The 21,336-nt window shown below is 43.9% G+C and overlaps 1 protein-coding gene across 2 annotated transcripts in view; it reads left to right on the top strand.

The window, feature by feature from the left end:
- The window catches only part of LOC143982179 (RAS guanyl-releasing protein 1-like), an 80,370-nt gene that overhangs the window by 52,603 nt on the left and 6,431 nt on the right, over window positions 1–21,336 (top strand). For both annotated transcript variants that reach the window (XM_077480672.1, XM_077480683.1), the window contains exons 9-12: window positions 1,973–2,248; window positions 9,290–9,370; window positions 10,745–10,852; window positions 19,074–19,183. In XM_077480672.1, the coding sequence (XP_077336798.1) occupies window positions 1,973–2,248; window positions 9,290–9,370; window positions 10,745–10,852; window positions 19,074–19,183 (575 nt within the window). The remainder of the gene's footprint in view (window positions 1–1,972; window positions 2,249–9,289; window positions 9,371–10,744; window positions 10,853–19,073; window positions 19,184–21,336) is intronic.

The raw sequence follows: 21,336 nt of genomic DNA on the forward strand, positions 1-21,336 counted from the left end.
TTTTAAACAGTGTACTCTCTATAGCCTCTGGTGAGCCATAACGTCTATCCAGTCTGTTCCAGATGTTTGCAAGGCTTATCTCAGGGTGGTTTATGTTAATGTCTCTGATCCTTTTGGCATGTTAAACAGAATCATTGCCAAGCCACTTTACGAGGAGGTCTATCTGGTCCCTGCAGGATAGATCTAGGCCTTGAATGTCACTCTGGAAAGAGGATCGCCACACACTGTAGTGTTGGGGGCGATCACTGAATTTGACAAGTCCTTGGGTAACTAACTCTCTTTTGGCCAGGAACTTGGCAAAGTCTACAGTAGCCTGATTAAAATTGGGGTAGGCTGCTGGTGTATTGTGGTGCAGTGTAAAGGCATACCTGGTAGAAGTCTCTTCTGTAGGTGCGCTGGGTTCAAACTTGCATAAGGTTGGCAGTTCATACCGGCTCATTGCATACACCTTTGGAGTGAAGACTGATGTTTGATTCTTGTATGAAGGCTGGGTGCCCTGTGGAGTAGGTTTGGTTGCAACTGGAAAGTCTGGAACTCTGCCAGATTTGTCCTGCTTGTAGCACTGGGGTCCTATGTCGTCTTGTTGCTGCTTTATTTGATGTGACTAACTGATGTCATGTCTACTTTCTTGTGGATGCTGCTTGGGTTGCACTGCTGGTAGACATAATCTGACGTGCGTTGCGAAGAATCTTGTTGGTCCTCCTCAAGACCCAGTATACTGCTGCCTACTCTTGGCTCATCATAGACGGCTGCTTCTAAAGCTTCTGCACTGGCGGGGGCAGCTTCTCGGTCCACTGCCAGCTTCTCCATGTTGGCTTCTAAGATAGCTTGCAATTTCATAGATGCTTCCTGCTGGGCTTGCTTGACCTCCAGGTGTATTCTTTGTTGACGTTTCTCTTGTTCCATGAGTAGTTTTTATTATTCCATGCATACTCTCTTTTTCTCTCTTTCTTGTTCCTGTCTCACTCTTTCTGCTTCAAGGTAGGCCTTCTCTTTTTTTCCATCTTGGTCTGCGAATGCCGCCCTGGCTCTTGCTGCTTCAGCTTTTGAACGGGTGATAGCTACTGCATTTGCAACAGATGACCTAGATGAGCTTGCTCGTGATAGTGTTTTCATTTTGTAAGAAGATGTCCTGATGTGAGACATGGTTGCGGGGAAGAAGCTGTCTTGCTGTATAGAGACCGTTCTAGTGTCGATGCTGCTTGACAGAGCGCGTCTCTGTGTAGCGTGGCTGCTTGCTTAGCCTGCTGCAGGCCTTTTACTTTAAGGCTTCTGACTGTATGGATACTGTGTAGCCCCGGGGTTTGACAGACTTCCAAAGTCAGCTTATCTTCCTTCAGAGGTCAGCTTAAAAATGTCACTGTTCTGTCTCAAGGACATATAGTTAACCTTCTTGTCCCAATAACTTCAAATACCATATTTATTTGATCTCAGTTTTATTATAACAAGCCAGGTGAGACTACAAAATAACAGAAATAGACCTCAATAAGTACAATATTGCATACAATACAGCATATATTGCAGAAACAACAATATAAAATACAAGATCAGATAGTAAAAACATACTTTTTTAAGTTCTCTAAGGGGTGATGGCGATGGATTGAGAAAGACATGTTTTTCTTCCTGCAATGTCTTGTAGAAAATGGTGACTGGTTCACTTCCTGTGAAAATTCTACCCAGAAGTCCCTGCTTATTAACAACTTCCTTAACTACACATAGTAACTCTAAATAAACAGAACTGCAGCAATGCCAAAAAGGAACACTAGATGGAGCCTGCACACCACTTATGATTGTCTTATGTAAATTACACACTATACATGTAAACTTAACAACACAGGTACAAATAGTCAGTATAAACCTCTGATGGACAGAACAGTGCCTTCTAATATCTATCTAGGGATGGTAACACCTTTTACAGGTTTTGAGCTAGTGTGCCCTTTAGAATAACCCTCCAATGCTTTTTCTTGGCCAGACGCTCAGCGAAATGACGGAGTTATTGTCGTCAAGCAGTAACTACAGTACATATCGGCGAGTCTACAACGAATGTGGTGGATTTAAGATTCCGATTCTCGGTGTCCAGCTCAAGGATCTAGTTTCACTCAATGAGGCTTTACCTGATTATTTGGATAATGGGAAAATCAATGTCAGCAAACTGCAGAGTCTGTACCAGCACATCCTGGAGCTTCGGCAGCTTCAGAAAGCCGTTCCACCATTCCAAGCCAACAAGGATGTGATACTGCTGCTAACAGTGAGTATAGAACTAAGTATAAACATCCATTCACAAAAGCATAATGCATGTAGTACATACAGTATAGTGGGCTCCATACTACAAAGTGGTAGATACCGCACAGCGTTTTTCAAAACTTTTTTTTTTTAGTTCACAAAAAATGTTTCCAAAATACCACATGCACTATTTTATGAAGTTCTCCCCAACAGCTCAATGTAAAGAAAAGAATTGCTGGCATAAAAAAAAAAATCATGGATAAATTGGCATGCCCCCCTCCCCCCCCAATATATACCAGACCTGGTATGGATTTTGAAAGGAACCCCCATGCCAAAAAAAAGGTCCAGACCCTCATTACCTTATTATGCAAGTAGGCAGCCAAGAGAGCAATACTAGGATTTTTATAGCAGCTTACCTGTGAAATCCTTTTTTTTTTTTAAAGTACATTACAGGACACAGAGCCATAGTAATTACTATGTGGGTTATAGTCCACCTTCAGGTGCTAGACACCCTAAACAGGAAGTTGCCTCCCTATATAACCCCTCCCATACTGAGGGGCATCTCAGTTTTTTAGCAAAGCAATACACGTGTATACTAAAAAGAGAGGCGGGACCTCTGTGTCCCGTGATGTACTTCAAAAGAAAGGGATTTTACAGGTAAGCTGTTATAAAAATCCTATTTTCTTTAATCGTACATCACGGGACACAGGGCCATAGTAATTACTATGTGGGATGTCCCAGAGTAATGTTAACTGAGGGGAGGGAGACACAACAGAATTAGGGCACCATGAGATCAGAGGACTTATACTGCTGCCTGCAGTACACTGCGTCCAAAGGTGACACCCTCATGTCTTTTTACATCCACCTGATAGAATCTGGTAAATGTATATGTAGCACTAACCCCCGAAGTAGCTGCTGGTTTGATTGGGCTTACCATTACCTTCTTCACCTCGATTTGCGTGTCTAGGGTTACCTGTGGTAGATGGCCCAGAAACTTTAGAGGCTGACGACAGATCCACTTAAAGAGATTTTTATTTTCAAAAATGTAGTTAGTTAATGAACAGTCTCTCAGTATAGGATCAGAGGGTTAGGAGAAAAGTCCAGGTACTCTTAATGTCAAAGTCAATAATAAAGAACTTGCTTACTTTGATGAAATCCAGAGAATAGTCATTCACAGTTGGATGTTCACTCTAGTTGGATAGTCCCTCTCTCACAAGGCCTAGCAGCCAACAAGGTGCTTAAATCAGGAACAAGTCTCTGCCACAGACTTTGTTGTAGAACATGTAGGAATAAGTCTCTGCCACAGATTTTGTTGTAGAACATGAACAAGGAAACTTGAATACTTGTAGAACACTCGTATGGTACCAGTATCTTTCAGCCAGTTCGGCAATACCCACGAAATTGGATTCACTTAGGTCCCTCAGCCTCACCAGGCTCTTGCTAAGAAGCCAACCCATGCATGGCCTTCTTCTGAAGAGTCCTCCCCTGGATAGCTACAAAGTTGCTGGGCCTCTCCACAACCGGTTCCTTAGTTTCCTTGCCTCGGGCTAGCCAGCCCTGAAACATAAAGTCGGGTGGATCCGCACCCCAGGCCATAGCCTTCCTGGGGGCTGGTCAGGAGGACCAGGACCATGGTGTCAGAACATACTTCTGGACCGGAACCCCGAACCACGTGATATCCGCATCTTAAGTACCCTCTCCTAGAAAGCACAGCAAGAGTGACACTAACACTGGGCTGGCTCCAAAAGTAACCTTAAAGCACCCAACCAGACTGTGTTTCCATGCCTGCCAGAAGAGACAGTGCCCCCTATGGCCAGGCTGAACGCCCTATAGTCCAGTCAAACTGATGCTAAGGTCAAAATTTTGAATAATTATACCCAAACCAAACTGCAGTTCAGGTGTAACATTAAATTTAAAAACACATAGCGCGTGCTCTTCTATACATATATACATCTATACATATAGATTGAAGACCAAGTTGCGGCCTTGCAGATTTGAGCCATGGAGGCCTGGTGATGCACTGCTCATGAAGCACTAACAGCCTTAGAGGAGTGCGTTTTGATTTGAGAGGGTAGAAACGACCTCTTTAAACCATAAGCTATAATGATTACTTGTCAAATTCATTTAGAATAGTCGATTTCTATGCTGCTTGTTCTCTTTTAGGACCTTTAAGCAATACGAACAAAACATCAATTTTCCGAATCTGGGCAGTCGTCTTTAAGTAGACTGCTCTCACCACATCAAGAGAATGTAGTGATTTTTCTTCCATAGAACAGGGTTCTGGAAAAAAATGAAGATAGATTAATATCCTGGATTAGATAAAAAGCTGATACTACCTTTGGTAAAAGGTTAGGATGAGGACGCCATACAACCTTATCCTTGTGAACAATAATAATATGGCTTTTTACAAGAAAAAGCAGCGAATTCTGATACAATTCTTGCCGCAGATATGGTTACCAGAAAAAAAATGTTTTCCTTTTTAAAAAAAGGACCAAGGGAATACAAGGGAATATATTGTATGGGTCCAAATAAAGGCTGTTTTGTAATGCCGCCAAAAACTACACCCAAGTCCCAAGGGATCAGGGGTGACCTAACCGAGGATTAAGCCGCGTTACCCCCTGAATAAAGTTACGAACCAAAGAAACTGAAGCAAGTGGTCATTGAAATAATACTGATAAGGCCGAGACCTGTCCTTAGAAAGCCCTCAAGGCCAGCTTTATTTCTCACTCCATCTGCAGAAAGTCAAGGATTCTACCTTTGACCTATTTCCTGGGGTGCAACCCCTGGTTTCACACCAGGAGACATATGCTTCCCAGGATTCATAATGTATAATTATGAAGGTAGGCTCCCTTGCATTAATCACAATAGAAACCACTGAACCTGACAGCCCACGTTTCTTCAGAGTGTGGGTCTCAATAGCCAAACCGTTAAATTTAGCACTTGTAAAGTAGGATGGAATACCGGACCTTGTGAAAAAAAGTCTAGACATGGCGGTAGGGTCTATGGGTCCCCTAATGTCATCTTTACGATCCCTGCATACCAAGATTTCCTGGGCCCCACTGGAGGCCACAAGAATCACCAACTTCCCTTCTTGCTTGATCCTATGAAGAAGTCATGGATGCAGACAGAATAGGAGGGAATGCATAAATCAGTGAGAACCGATTCCACGGGAATAGCAAGGCATCTGTTCCGCATGCTAGCGGATCCTTTGTTCTTGACACAAAGTTGTCGATTTCTATGTTGAACCTGGACATAAAACAGATCTATGTCTGGGATCCCCCATCTTGACATATTGACAGGAAGATATCGGGGTGAAGGATCCTTTTTCCCAGGAAAAACTGCTGGCGACTCAAGTAGTCCACCTGACAAATTTATATTCCTAGAATGGAGACCGCCGATAGGTGAAGTACATTGCTTTCTGCTCAAGATAGAATACGATTCACCTTTCTCTGTTTTTTGGGGGGGGGGGCGGAGCCCTCCTTCTCCAAAGCACCCACCCCTAAATTCAAGGTATGTGGTCTGGTACAGTTCGGGGGGGTCCCTTTCCTGGCCTGTTGGGCTGCATGCCTGTATAAGGGTCTGGTGTGGATCTGGGAGGGGCACACATTTTTTTTTAGTTTTGAGATAGGGGTTCCCCTTTAAAATCCATACCAGGCTTTGGGCCTGGTATGGATTGGAGGGACCCCACGCCTTTTTAAAAAAAAATTTTTTTATTAATGCAAGCAATTCTTTTATTTACATTCAGCTGTCTGCGGGGAACCCTGTCAACGGTTAATGACTCATTGGTTGCTAAGGATGTGACAGCCGCCCGATCCTTAAAAACCATGACAGTTACTGGTTGTTAAGGATGCCAGGGGCCATTCACTCCTTAACAACCAGTAAAAATCATATACATTCCTTAAGTACCGCATGCTTGGAAGACTACTAAATTACCACATGCATTTACTTATTTCCTTCTGTGAAATTAGTTTAACACCTGTTCATTTGGTATTTAACAAGGGTTTTTGTGTTTTGCAGTAAATACCACAAAACGGTAGGCTTGTGCAATTCGTTTCGTAACAAATCGAAATTCACCCGAATTTTGAATTGCTATAATTTCTTTCGTATTAGCCCCTGTACACACGGTCGGAGATTTTGCCAACCAAATCCGTCGGATTTTGCCCGTCGGATTTAGTCCGACGGATTGTGTCCGAAACTGTTGCATACACACGGTCAGGCCAAGTTGGCGAAAAATCCGATCTTTCAGAATGTGATGACGTAATTTCGTTACGATGGGACTACATTCAGGCCAGTAGCCAATAGCTTTGATGTAGGAATTTGATCTGAGCATGCGTGGCACTTGGTCCGATGAAAATGCTCTACAGATGATCGGATTAGGTCCGTCCGGCCCAGCTGGTCAGGAAATATTTCCAACATGTTGGAAAATTGGGTCGGACGGAGATTCGGACAGAATCAGTCCGATGCATACCACACATAGTCAGATTATCTGACGAAACGGTCCGATAAGACTCATTCCGACAGATTCTCCGACCGTGTGTACAAGGGCTCAGTGGAAATTAGTTACTTTTTTATTCAGACATTCGGATACATCCGAATGTCCGAATAAAAAAGTAACGAATTTCAACTAATACGAAAGAAATTATAGCGGATATAACGAATGGATTCAACATGATTCGGTAATTCGTTAAAGATCTAATGACACAAAAGGTCAACTCAAAGTAAATCTTACTGTATTTGTATTTGAGCAGAGGAGAAGAGATATTGTCATTGTGTGTGTTAAAAGATTCAATAAACAAACGACTTTCCAAACTACGAATCATTATCATGAATATATATAATATATATATATATATATATATATATATATATACACACACACACACACAAACACATACAGACACATTCGAACTTAAACGAATACGAACAAAATTATAGTGCATATAACAAATGAATTCAACATGATTCGAGATTCAGTATAACGAATATCAATACTCTACAGAAATAACAAATTATCCGAAAATGTATTAACGTAATGTAACGAATATAACAGAACGAAATTATGTATTTTACACATGACAACGAACCAAAACTAAACAAAATTTTCCGTTGTGCACAAGTCTACAAAACGGTATCGTAAATTGACAGTTTCAGGTTCGCATGCAATGTTTGGACAAAATATGTCTGGACACCTAAATTCCGCAAGCGAGATGCTTTTGTTAATGGAGCCCAGTATGTCTTGACATGAAGTAAGAGGAAATCTAATAATAGAGAAGTTGATGACAATAAAAAACTGACAGGAGATATTCGTGAAGTCAAGGTTTCCAAAGGCTGTAAACAATTTCATCACTATTATACCTTTTGTGGGAAAGGAAGCCATCCTCCAAAAATGGATTTACCCTGCCCAATCCTAACATGTTTTACATATGGAATAGATGGAGGTAGAGGCGTCGCTAGGGGGTGGCTATTGAGGCTATAGCCCTGAATCTGTGGCCCATAGCCCCTAGTCTCTAGGGCAGGGGTCGCCACCTGGCCTGCCACTGCTGAATGTGGGCACCGGCCCTCAGGGCTGGATGGGGACGGGAACCGCAGGAGTTAACCTTTTTCATTAAACAGCAGGTGATTGGTTGCAATCCTAGTTAATGTGAAAAGTTAACTTCAGTAGTTCCCGCCGCCATCCAGCCCTGTGATGTTGATCTCAGATGCTCTGCTTGCTGTACACCTATGTAAGGTAGGAGAATTCTACCTACACTGTGTGTGTGGGCTACAGGGGAAAGAGGGCACTGCAGTGGGGCGGGGTGCAAGGAACAGAGGACACTACGGTGGGGTACAGGGGACAGAGGACACTACGGTGGGGTGCGGGGGACAGAGGACACTACGGTGCTGTGCAGGGGACAGAGGACACTACGGAGGGGTGGGGTGCAGGGGACAGAGGACACTGCAATGGGGTGGGGTGCAGACGACAGGGGACACTATGGTGGGGTGGTGTGCATGGGACAGAGGACATTATGGTGGGGTGCAGGGGACAAAGGGCACTACAGTGGGGTGCAGGGGACAGAGGATACTGCAGTGGGGGGGTGCATTGCTGGGCACTGGTGAGGCTGCATAGATGGGCACAGCTGAGCCCTGCATTCTTTATGTAGCCAACTCCTGAGCCCAGGGGCTCTCTGGGGACCCTGATGTAAGTAGGGAGGCTCTCCGGGGACCCTGATGTAAGGGGGGGCTCTGGGGACCCTGATGTAAGTAGAGGGCGCCCTATGGAGCCTGGTGTAAGAGGAGGCTCTCTGGGGATCCTGATGTAAGGGGGGGGGGGGGGGCTCTGGGGACACTGATGTAAGTAGGGGGCTCTCTGAGGACCCTGATGTAAGCGGGAATCAGTACTCAGATATGTAACGATATTATATACTGTATATATATTTATATATACACACACACACAAGCATACATGTGTATGCCCACCCAAGCGTATGACTTTCTTTACTTCGCTGCTATGGGCTCTAGCCCTGGTTTTTTTGTAGACCTAGCAACTCCCCTGGATGGAGGTTTCCATACAAAAAGAAACACAGCCTTTTTTGAAGCACATCAATAACAATGCTTTAAATACACTTATTGGTATAAAACTAGACTAATGACAAAAGGACCCTCTAACTCCAAAACTCCCACTTCCAACCTAAATCACACCCTGTGGTTTGTTAGACAAGGCCTCCACCTCTTATATATTGCCAGATATAAAACCAACCACCGCCCACATAATGTTTAATGATTAACGTTTAATACTGGGCTCAGTGTTACCAGTTCAATCTCACATTATACTGTTAAAGTAACTATTTGCCTGTACTTTCCTGTTGGCCAAATGTTGCGGCCATGCTTAATGTTAACTGCATTCTTGCTTAAAATAAAACACACACATATATACCCCCCCCCCCCCCCCCCAAGTCCATTCCCCACTCTTCTTTGATTTTTAAAGTGTTTTGTGAAAGCCCTTTGGAATTTTTAATATGTAAAAAAAGACAATTATCAGTGGAATTCTCTTGATCTGAAATAAGCAGGTGTTCCTCTTTACTTACAGACATCATTAGATACCTTTTACACAGAAGATGAGATCTACTCCCTATCCTACACTCGGGAACCACGCAGTCCCAAAATATTGGTAAGAAACTGAGTGGATAAAATGCTTGGAATTTCAGTATGATTCTGACCAAGGATTGTGACCTGGTGTATACGAGGTGAGTCTAAAAAGTTTGGTGAATGGTCCACTATCTCAATGACAACATGGACCAGGTGCGTGCGCATACACATGGCTATCCAGAGACACGTTGAGAAGCGCCACCTAGTGTGGAGTATACGTGACCATCAGGGTGAACCTGCTGTGGGCAGTCAAATGTAGTCAGTGTGAGAGGTAAGGTCAGAGTGCAATGAAGCAACGCGTGAACATCAAGTTCTGCTATAAATTGGGGCAAAAGGAGACGCATGAAATGTTTGTGCAAGAAATGTGTTTATGACTGGTTCAACCGCTTTTACGAGTGGAAGGAAATGACTGAAGATGAGCCACGTTTGGGTCGGCTGTCGAGAAGCAGAACCCCAGACATGATTGAGCGAGTGCGACAAATGCTGGCACGATATCGGCAACTGATTCTACGATTGATGGCGGAGGAATTGGGCATTAGCAAGGACACGGGGCGCACCATAGTCTGCAAAGATTTGGGTAAGCAGAAGATCTGTTCCCACTTTGTGTCACACAAACTGACACCCAAACAGAAAACCAAACCGATGGAAAACTCTGGAGATTTCATGAGATTTCACCATGTGTGACCAGGATCCATCCTTTCTGCGAACCATCATCATAGGGGATGAGACCTGGTGCTACTAGCAATCAATGGAAAGGTGTTCACTGCCCGTGACCCAAAAAGAGTCGCCTTCAAAATTCCAAGGTCAAGACAATGTTAATCGTCTTCGACAACAATGACATGATCTATAAGAAAATCCAAGAATGTTGCGACAACTGTTCTGTGATTGATTCCTGAAGAGGCCTTTGCTGACAGTTCCCAGGAGCTTTATGAACATTGCCAAAAGCGTGTTGTGGAGGATGGCAATTATTTAAAACACCAAAAAAGGTAATTGGTTTGTATCTTCTGTTTTGCTTGTTTTCTGATACCATTCACAAAACTTTTTAAACACCCCTTGTATGTTCTCATGGTTATCACTACATGTGTCTGGACTGTTTCTTAAATGCTGGGGCAGAAGGTGCCAAGCTTGGAAGACTATCAGCCTAAGAAATAGAGCTGGGTATAAGGTGAAAAATAAGAGGCAGCTGGCATAAGGGTTCAACATCCTTATCCCTCTATAGCTCCAATTATTATTGGAGGTTATGCAGTTAGCAGCCATGGTGATTCATCAGCTTTGACCTTTTACAGGATACCCAATGATATCATTGCTTCCTTTGCACAAAAACTGTTATTTTCTGCCAATTTATTTTTGATAAACATTTTTAATGTTTTTTTTATAATGTATATCCTTCTCACAGTCCACCACAGCTAACAAGCCACCTGCTGATATTCCACACTGGACCCCTGACATTGCCATACAGCCGGACCCCGAGGCCCTCAGTCGCAGTGTTGAGCAGATGGTGCAAGTGAGTAAACAGTTTGATGTCAGACATAGCTGCAAGAGACATACTATAGTACTGAAATTATGCCCAACACAAAGATCCCTTGGTTGGAGCTTTTGGACAGTGCCCTATATAACCATTTCTGTTACATTTGGCTACACTTACTTTTAATTTTGTCATTTAAGTATACAGTTCCTGCAAATAATACATCACTGTTTCACAGCCAGCCATAGTTTGAACGCACTCACTTCCTGACCACTTCCTGTTGTGCTTTAACCCTGCACACAGCAATCCATCACACACAACACACAAACAAGCATTTGTGAAATATTGTTGGATTTAGAGAGTCAATAGTGAAATTACAGAATGATAATGAGAACAATTATATACAGATCCCATAGTAACCAATCCTTTTCAACTCTTCATTGGAGAAGTACGAGTGAACGTAAGCATATCACTGTATTCATGATTATTTTGTAAACTCCTAGCAGTTACGATTGTTTAAAATAATATAGAGCGGGGGAAAGTACTGAACACGTCATCGAGTTAAATATATTTTTAAAGGTGCTATTGACATGCCATTTTCACCACATGTCGGTAACAACATGTGCAATCCATACATACAAAGAAACCAAAACACGTTCAGAAATGAAGTTATGCGTAATAAAATGGAATGACACAGGGAAAAGTATTGAACACGCTAATGACGCGTACACACGATCGGACTGTCCAGCGAACTCGGCTCCGGTGGACTTTTTCTTTCCAAAAGTCCAGCGGACTTAGAAAGAAGTTTTGATGCAAAATTGTCCGCCGGACTCCGCAGTCTGGCGGACGATCCGCACGTCTGTGTGCTAGTCAGCCAGACTTTTGAAATGAATGGACTTGCCCACACAGAGAAAAGTCAGTTCATTTTGGCTCCAGGTAGACGGAACTAGTGAAGGAAGTCAATGTCGCCGCCTCCATTGGCAAGATTGACACCTCGCTAGCCCCGTCGCCTGGTATGAATTTAAAGGGGAACCCCGAAAAAAGGGCCTGGGGTCCCCCCAAAGTCCATACCAGACCCTTATCCGAGCATGCAGCACGGCTGGTCAGGAAAGGGGGTGGGGACGAGCCATACCAGGCCATGTGCCCTCAACATGGGGGGGTTCTTTGGGGAAGGGGGGCCCTGTGGCCCCCCACCCTAAAGCACCTTGTCCCCATGTTGATGAGGACAAGGGACTCTTTCCGACAACCCTGGCCGTTGGTTGTTGGGGTCTGCGGGCTTATCGGAATCTGGGAGCCCCTTTAATAAGGGGGCCCCCAGATACTGGCCCCCACCCTATGTGAATGAGTATGGGGTACGATGTACCCCTACCCATTCACCTGGTAAAAAAAAATTGTAAATAAAAAAACAAACAAAAGTTTTTAAAGTAATTTATTAGACAGCTCCGGTGGTCTTCTCTTCCGTCTTGGGGGGTCTTCTTGCCGGACTCCTCCGCTATCTTCTGCTCTTTTGCTATCTCTTTTACTAGCGGAGGAGCCCGGCTTTCTTTGTCGTCGCCCCCATGTTGAGGGCACCTGGCCTGGTACGGTTCAGGACGGGGGTGCGCTCGCTCGTCCCCACCCCCTTTCCTGCCCGGCCGGGCTGCGTGCTCGGATAAGGGTCTGGTATGGACTTTGGGGGACCCCCGTGCCGTTTTTAAATCCATACCAGGCCACGGGGCTAGCGAGGTGTCATTCTGGATGATGGAGGCAGCAACATTGACTTCCTTCGCTAGTTTCGTCTACCTGGAGCCACGTTCAAAATGAACCGACTTTTCTCCGTGTGTGGGCAAGTCCGTTCATTTCCAAAGTCCAGCGGATTGTCTGCCGGACCTAGCCCGCCAGAAAAGTCTGGGCGTGTGTGGGCAGGTCCACTCATTCGGAAAGTCCGGCGGACCTCAGCTGCAAAGTCTGGCGGTTTGTCCGCCGGATTAAGTCTGCCGGATAGTCCGATCTTGTGTACGTGGCATAACTGAAATTTATTTAATACTTCATACAAAATCCTTTGTAATGACAGCTTCCAGGTGCCTCCTGTATGGAGAAACTAGTGGCATGCATTGCTCAGGTATGATTTTGGCCGTTCTACTACAGTCTTCAAATCTTGAAGGCTCAGTGGGCCCCTTCTATGAACTCTGATTTTTAGTTCTTTCCATATTCTATTGGATTCAAGTCAGGTAATTGGCTGGGCCATTCCAGTAGCTTTATTTTCTCTTTGAAACCAATTGAGAATTTCCTTGGCTTCATGTTTGGGATCATAGTCTTGCTGAAATGTCCACCCTCATTTCATCTTCATCATCCTGGTAGATGGCAGCAGATTTTTATCAAGAATGTCTTGGTATATTTTTCCGTTCATCCTTCCTTCAATGACATGAAGTTTGCCAGTACCGTATGCTGAAAAACAGCCCCACATCATGATGTTCCCACCTCCGAACTTCACTGTTGGTATGGGGTGTTTTTGGGGTGATGTGCAGTGCCATTTGACCTCCAAACACGGTGTTTATAAATTGATCCAAAGAGTTCAATTTTGGTCTCATCTGACCAGACTATATTCTCCCAGTATTTCACAGGCTTGTCTAAATGTTGTGCGGCAAACTTTAAACGAGCGTCAACATGCTTTTTCTTCAGCAATGGAGTCTTACGTGGTGAGTGTGCATACAGACCATGGCAGCTGAATGCATTATTTATTGTTTTCTTTGAAACAATTGTACCTGCTAATTCCAGGTCTTTCTGAAGCTCTCCACAAATGGTCCTTGGCTTCTTTTCATTCCTCTGTCAGAAATCTTGAGATGAGCACCTGGTCGTGGCTGGTTTATTGTGAAATTATGTTCTTGCCACTTCCGGATTATGGCCCCAACAGTGTTCACTGGAACATTCAGAAGTTTAGAAATCCTTCTGTAACCAATGCCATCAGTATGTTTTTCAACAATAAGGTTACAAAGGTCTTATGCCGCGTACACACGACCAGACTTAGGTCCGACAGACTTTCGACGGAGTTCTGACGGACTTTCCGAATGAACGGACTTGGCCACACACAATTACACCAAAGTCCGACGGATTCGAATGTGATGACGTACGACCAGACTAGAATAAGGAAGTTCATAGCCAGTAGCCAATAGCTGCCCTCGCATCGGTTTTTGTCCGTCGGACTAGCACACACACGAGCGGATTTCTCGGTAGGAACTGGGTCCGGCGGAGTTCTGGAGGAAAAATTTGAAACATGTTCCATTTCTAAAGTCTGTCAGACTTTTGCAAATCAAAAGTCCGCTGCAGCCCACACACGATCGAATAGTCTGCCGGAATCATTCCGTCAGACTTTTGATGTTGAAAAGTCTGGTCGTGTGTACGCGGCATTAGAGATCTATTTGGTTTTTCCCCTCATGAGAGGTTTCTTGTGTGACACCTTGGGGTTTTGGGGTTTGTCCTACTATCTTTTACGAACGACAGATTGCAAAAGATAGTAGGACAAACCCCAAAAAATTCTTCAAATATATTAATAGTAAAAAGGTCAAGTCTGAGCATGTAGGCCCTTTACAAAACAATCTAGAGTTGGTGACTGGGGACAAAGAGAAGGCTAATTTATTAAACACTTTCTTCAGCTCTGTGTACACAAAAGAGCATGGGGGAGCTCATGTCCATAATGGGGGTGGTAGTGACACAGCCCCAAATGATCCACAATGGCTCAAAAGGGATATGGTCCAGAAATACTTAGACAGAATAAAGGTGGATAAAGCACCTGGACCTGATGGCATCCACCCACGGATCCTAAAAGAATTGAGCTCTGTAATTTCAGAGCCATTGTATCTAATTTTTAGGGACTCATTAATGACGGGAATAGTCCCACTGGATTGGCGCAGGGCGAACGTGGTGCCTATATTTAAAAAGGGATCAAAGTCTTTACCAAGTAACTATAGACCTGTTAGCTTAACTTCTATAGCTGGGAAGATACTGGAGCGTTTAATAAAAGACCACATCGACGAGTTCTTGCTGAACAATAACTCTTTAAGCAACAGACAGCATGGATTCATGAAAGACAGAAGTTGTCAGACAAATCTGATTTCTTTTTATGAGGAGGTAAGTAAAACCTTGGACAGAGGGGTGGCGGTGGACGTGGTATACTTGGATTTTGCAAAAGCATTCGATACAGTTCCGCACACACGGCTCATGTGTAAGGTAAAGTCTACAGGTTTGGAAATATCAGTTTGTAAATGGATAGAAAATTGGCTAGAAGACAGAATTCAAAGAGTCGTGGTTAATGACTCTTACTCTGAATGGTCTAAGGTTATCAGTGGTGTACCCCAAGGTTCAGTGTTGGGACCCTTACTTTTTAACATCTTTATAAATGATATTGGGTCTGGCATCAAAAGTAATATTTCTGTCTTTGCAGATGACACCAAGATATGCAGTGGAATAACGTCTTTACAGGATGTCTCCAATTTACAAGCCGACCTCAATACACTGTCTAATTGGGCGACTATGTGGCAGATGAGGTTTAATGTTGATAAATGTAAAGTTATGCACTTGGGGCCTAAGAATATGCATGCATCATACATGCTAGGGGGAGTACAACTGGGGGAATCCATAGTGGAGAAGGATCTGGGGGTTTTGGTAGACCATAAGCTCAATAACAACATGCAATGCCAAGCTGCTGTTTGCAAAGCGAGCAAAGTCCTTTCTTGTATTAAGAGAGGTATGGACTCCAGAGAAAGAGATATAATTTTGCCCCTGTTCAAATCATTAGTAAGACCTCACCTGGAATATGCCGTTCAGTTTTGGGCACCAGTTCTCAAAAAGGATATCGGGGAACTGGAGAAAGTGCAGAGAAGGGCAACCAAACTGATAAGAGGCATGGAGGAACTCAGCTATGAGGAGAGATTAGAGGAACTAAATTTATTCACTCTTGAGAAGAGGAGATTAAGGGGGGATATGATTAACATGTTCAAATATATTAGGGGTCCATATAGTGAACTTGGTGTTGAGTTGTTCTCTGTACGGTCAACCCAGAGGACACGGGGGCACTCTTTACGTCTAGAGGAAAAGAGATTTCAGCTTCAAGTACGGAAAGGTTTCTTCACAGTTAGAGCAGTGAAAATGTGGAATAGACTCCCACCAGAGGTGGTTCTGGCCAGTTCAGTAGATTGCTTTAAGAAAGGCTTGGATACTTTCCTGATGGTACATAATATAACTAGGTACTAACATAGGTAAAGTTGATCCAGGGAAAATCCGATCGCCTATTGGGGGATCAGGAAGGAATTTTTTTCCCCTGCTGTAGTAAATTGGAGCATGCTCTGCTGGGGTTTTTTTTCGCCTTCCTCTGGATCAATTGTGGGCATAAAATTGGGTATCTGGATTGTACGATTATTTTTTATTTTATTTATTTGTTTTTAAGGTTGAACTGGATGGACTTGTGTCTTTTTTCAACCTGGCTAACTATGTAACTATGTAACTATGTAACTATGTAACCTTGGTAACGAGACACCTTTTTATAGGCCATCAGTTGAGACTGAACCAGCTGATATTAATTTTCACTGACAAGGAGCAGGATTACTTTGTAATTACTGATAGATTTCAGCTGGTGTCTTGGCTTTCCGTGCCTTTTTGCACCTCCCTTTCTTGTGTTCAATACTTTTTCCCTGTGCCATTACATTTTATTACACATTACTTCATTTCTGAACTTATTTGCTTTGGTGTATGTGTATATATGAATTGCATGGCTTATTACCGACATGTGATAAAAAATTCATGTCAATAGCACCTTTAGAATTATATTTACCTAGAAAATGGCGGTGTTCAATATTTATTTTACCCGCTGTATATCCTTTGCAGCAATTGGGACAGCTGGCGGTTAATAATCAGGGCAGTAGTTGAGTGGTCGGCGCTCCAGTAATAGGGTTCTGGGTGTCCCCTAGCTTCATAAGGCAGCTCAGAAACATACTGGTTGGTTTTATTGTACCTGTTCAAACTGACAGTAGTCTAGAAAATGAGAAATGAGTGTAGAGCTATCCGTCCAGCTACATAAACAATAAAAATTAGTGCAAAAAAAATGGACACTTGATACAGACATGTAAAATATACATACAATATACAACATACACTCCCACTATACTGTAAAGGGTGGACAACCCTCCAAATTACTGAGTTCAGGGGTTTCAAGTGAATGGTACTGTTAAAGTGGTTGAAAACCCTTACAAACCACTTTGACCTACAGGTAAGCCTAGATTAAGGCTTACCTGTAGGTCCAAGAAATATCTCCTAAACCTATACGGTTTAGGAGATATTTGCCCGAAGACAGGCACCGCTGTCTACGGCGCACTGAGCGCGGCATTTCCAACAATGGAGCTGCCGCTTGTGTCGGCTCCCGTGCGCACGCACGGGAGTGACGTCATCGCGGCTTCGCCGAATGACAGCGGCGGAGCTGCGAGACCCCACCGAGAAGATGGATGCGCCGGACTACAGGGGACAGCGGTGACTTCGCTGGCTCCTGTGTCAGGTAAGTGACACATAATGGGCTACTATGCGATGCATAGTAGTCCATTATGCTTTGCCTTTGCAGGGAATGAAAGGGGAAGTAAACTCATCAGGGTTTACTTCCTCTTTAAAGCAGTATTTAACTGAGAGGCAGGTTTTTATAACAGAAGAGACCCTAGTGTTTTCTTCTGTCATAACTCTCCCCCCTGCCTGTCAGCGGTATTGTGATAGGAGCTGTGCAATGCGCAGCTCAGATCACATTTAGAGCACCCACTGTGTGCTGTAATTATACGAGTCCTGTGAGCATGCACGGGAGTGACATCACCACGGCCCCACCATTCAAGTGGCCGAAGATGCAGAATCCATAAGGAAGACCAGGCAAAGATGGAGGCTCCGGCGAATAGGGGGTTTATGACAGCATAACACTGGAGGGCACTGTTCGCAGGCAAGTCTATCATAATGTGCTAGTATGTAGTGCATTCTAGTACATTATGAAGCCTGCTGTCGGCTGACGTCACAGAGCCTCTCAGCAAGCCACAGAGCATGAGCTGGCCACTCCCACCCCAGGACTCCAGTGAGCGAAGAGGTGTTAGAGCAGAGAGTAGTTGACTGACAGCTGGCTCTCTGCTCAGGGAGCTCTGAGAACTCGAGAGATCAGTGGTGTTCGCTTGCTCGGTTCTCAGTGTTAGAGGCGCTGGGGGACCGATGCTGCATCCACCTAGGCAAGTATGATTCTTAAAAAAAAGAAAAGAAAAATCTTATACATAAATCTTTTAAAGTGGTAGTAAACCACAAAGAAATAAAAAAATGAAAATAAATTAGGCCCCCGCAGTCATAATGTGTATGTATGCATCGTATACTAGCAAATTATGAAAGACTTACCTTTAAACAAAACCCTCCAGCGGCACACTATCACGGCTGAGAGGGCTTCCATCTTGATCTGGTCTTCTTCCCAGGTTCACTGGCTCCAGCCATTTGAATGGCCCAGCCACGATGAGGGCACTCCTGCACATGCAGGTGGGAATCATGGCTGTGGTGCAGCTCTTTCAATGGATAGCATACTGTCCATTGGTAGTGCAGTGTGCATGCGCCGTTGACGTCACCTGCTGCAACTAAAGTAAATATCTCCTAAATGGTGCACTTTTATGAGATATTTACTGTATATTTACTGTACCTACAGGTAAGCCTTATTATAAGCTGTAGATAACTATAGATAAATAAAAAGGCGGAGCTTACTACCGCTCTAAACCTACAGGAGAGCCATTTTGTTAATGACTTTACTACCACTTTAATTACTCCAGAATAAGAAGACACTGTATACAGTTGTGAACAGCTTACCTTGTGGCAGCAGTTTGGAGAAGGCTCATTTCTTTTTTTAGCACGGCTTGTACCCCTGTGCACATAGCCAGCTCCATAAAGGCATGATTTTGGTATGGAGGAGCTCAAGTAGCCTTCATGTCAAAAGGGAAATAGGTCTTCTCATCCAAAACCAGTATCTGTACTGATCTCAATAATGCTTTTTGGAGTGAATGAGTACAATTTTCCTTACATTTTCATACACTCCAAAATCTTTTGGAAAGCTCTTCAAGAAGAGTAGAGGCTGTTATAGCTGCTAGAGGGGGCAGCATTATGGTTTTGGAATGAAATGTCCAGCAAGCTCATATAGCCATGTTCATAAAGTTTTGGTCATATCGTGTTTGTGTATATTTGTGTTTTTGCCTTTAGCAAAGTTCTTGATGATCATCCTATTTCTTTGCAGTCTGTTTTTCGGTTTTATGATCCTGATCAAAGAGGATTTGTCTCCCAGGAAGACTTTGTAAAGGTTGTTTCCAGTCTTCCATTTTCCTGTCACATCCTAGAAAAGGATCAGTAAGTAGAATGCATTGTTTTTTTAATGGGCAAGCAGCCAAGAAATCAGCCTGTATAGTTTGTCATTTTGTTTTTATATATTCAATTTTTTATTTTCATCACTTTGTTTTTTTTCACAATAATAAAACGTCATTAGACGACATAAGATGAAATAAATAATGAATGAATAAAGTCATAGTCGGTATCTCCATAAACCCTTAACAAGATCACAATATCATGTAGATCAGATTTACAGCTTAAAGTGGGGTTCCCCCTAAAAAAAAAAAAAAAAAAAAAAAAATTAAAAGTCAGCAGCTACAACTACTGCAGCTGCTGACTTTTAATAATCGGACACTTACCTGTCCCAGGGTCCAGCGATGTGGGGGAATGAAGCCCCCTCGTTCCTCACTCCACTCGCGGCGCCAGATTCTTACTTGGTCCGGCAGACAATCCACTGGACTTTGCAGCGGAGGTCCGCCGGACTTTCCAAACGAGCGGACTTGCGCACACACACAAACTGACTTTCTGGTGGACTAGGCCCGACGGACTTTCCAAATGAACGGACTTGCCCACACACCGTCTAAAGGCCGTTAATTTTGAATGTGACTCCAGGTACGATGGGACTAAAGAAGGAAGTCAATCTTGCCGCGAGATTGACACCTTGCGAGCCCTGTCGCCTGGTATGGATTTTAAGGGTAAACCCCTACGCCGACAAAACAGCGTGGGGGTACCCCCAAAGTCCATACCAGCCCCTTATCTGAGCACGCAGCCCAGCCCGTCAGGAAAGTGGGTGGGGACAAGCAAGCGCCCCCCTCCTGAACTGTACCAGGCCACATGGGGGGGGGGGTCCTGTGGCCCACCCACCCCAAAGCACCTTGTACCCATGTTGATGAGGACATGGGCCTCTTCCCGACAACCCTGGCTGTTGGTTGTCAGGGTCTGCGGGTGGGGGCTTATCGGAATCTGGGAGCCCCCCTTAATAAGGGGGCCCCCACCCCATGTGAATGAGCATGGGGTACATCGTACCCCTAACCATTCACCTGGGGGAAAGTGTGTCAATAAAAAAAAAAAAAAAAAAAAAAAAAAAAAACACACTACACAGGTTTTTAAAGTAGTTTATTAGGCAGCTCCAGGGGTCTTCTTCCGACTTCTCCACGCTTTCCGGTTCTTCTCGCCGGGCTCGATAAGCGGACTTCCCGGCAGGCTCGGCGGACTTTCGGCGGGGATATTTAAAACATGTTTTATTTCTAGGTCCGCCGGACTTTGAGGAAGAAAAAGTCAGCTGGAAAATCATGTGTACGCGGCCTAAGAGTTGAGACTAGGCTGAGTGGACACTTAGGTTAAATAGCACAGTGTTGGGCGGTTCATAGACACTTTCTTACAGCCACCAGGAATAAATGGATGTCTTCTATAGAAATTGGGGAAGGTAGAGGTAAAGTGTTAAGGCCCACAGTAAAGAAATTGGGGTGAAGAGGCAGAAAATAAGAAAGAGTTAAAAAAAAAAAAAACACTAATGGCAAGAGTGGCAAAAGGGGAGTTTGAGGACCCAGATTTTAGGCTGGGTTCCAGGACACCATGTAAGTTGCTGCACTACACTCATTTTAACTCTAGTACAGGCATCACTAAATAGCGGATCGCGGTTCAGATCCAGACCTAGTAACACTCCTATCTGGACCGCAGCCTCGCCAAATGCATTCCCTACGCATTTCCTGTACCTTGTTCTGGTGTAAAGAGGCCCTTAGGGCTTGTATACACCATAATCTCTGCATGCACTTTTGGTTTGTTTGCAAGCATTTGTGCCTGGTCTTTGGCAATTCGATAACAGAGACACCTTATCCCTGACTGATGTCCTTTTTACTGCATATCAAGAACCATTGTGTGTTGGCAATTCCCATCCTTTGGATAAAAGCCCTGGCTGGGTTGTAAGCCGCAAGCACGATTTAGCTTTCTTTTGGTAAGCTTGCATTTCATGTGGCGGAGGTTCACAAGGCTGAGTGGTGTTTGAGTGCTGTTTCAATCAGTCTCAATATATAACATAAGCACATCCATCTGTGTTTGAAGGTCTTTATATGCTCAATTCTACTGAAATTATTGTTTTTGGTTCACTTACTGTTATTTTCAACTATGTTAGTACTAGCGCAGCTTAAGTTGTTTATTTAAATGCAATAAAAACT

The sequence above is a fragment of the Lithobates pipiens genome, unplaced genomic scaffold, assembly GCF_037356315.1.
Source record: "Lithobates pipiens isolate NorthernLeopardFrog02 unplaced genomic scaffold, aLitPip1_a1.2 Scaffold_1, whole genome shotgun sequence".
Lineage (NCBI taxonomy): Eukaryota > Metazoa > Chordata > Amphibia > Anura > Ranidae > Lithobates > Lithobates pipiens.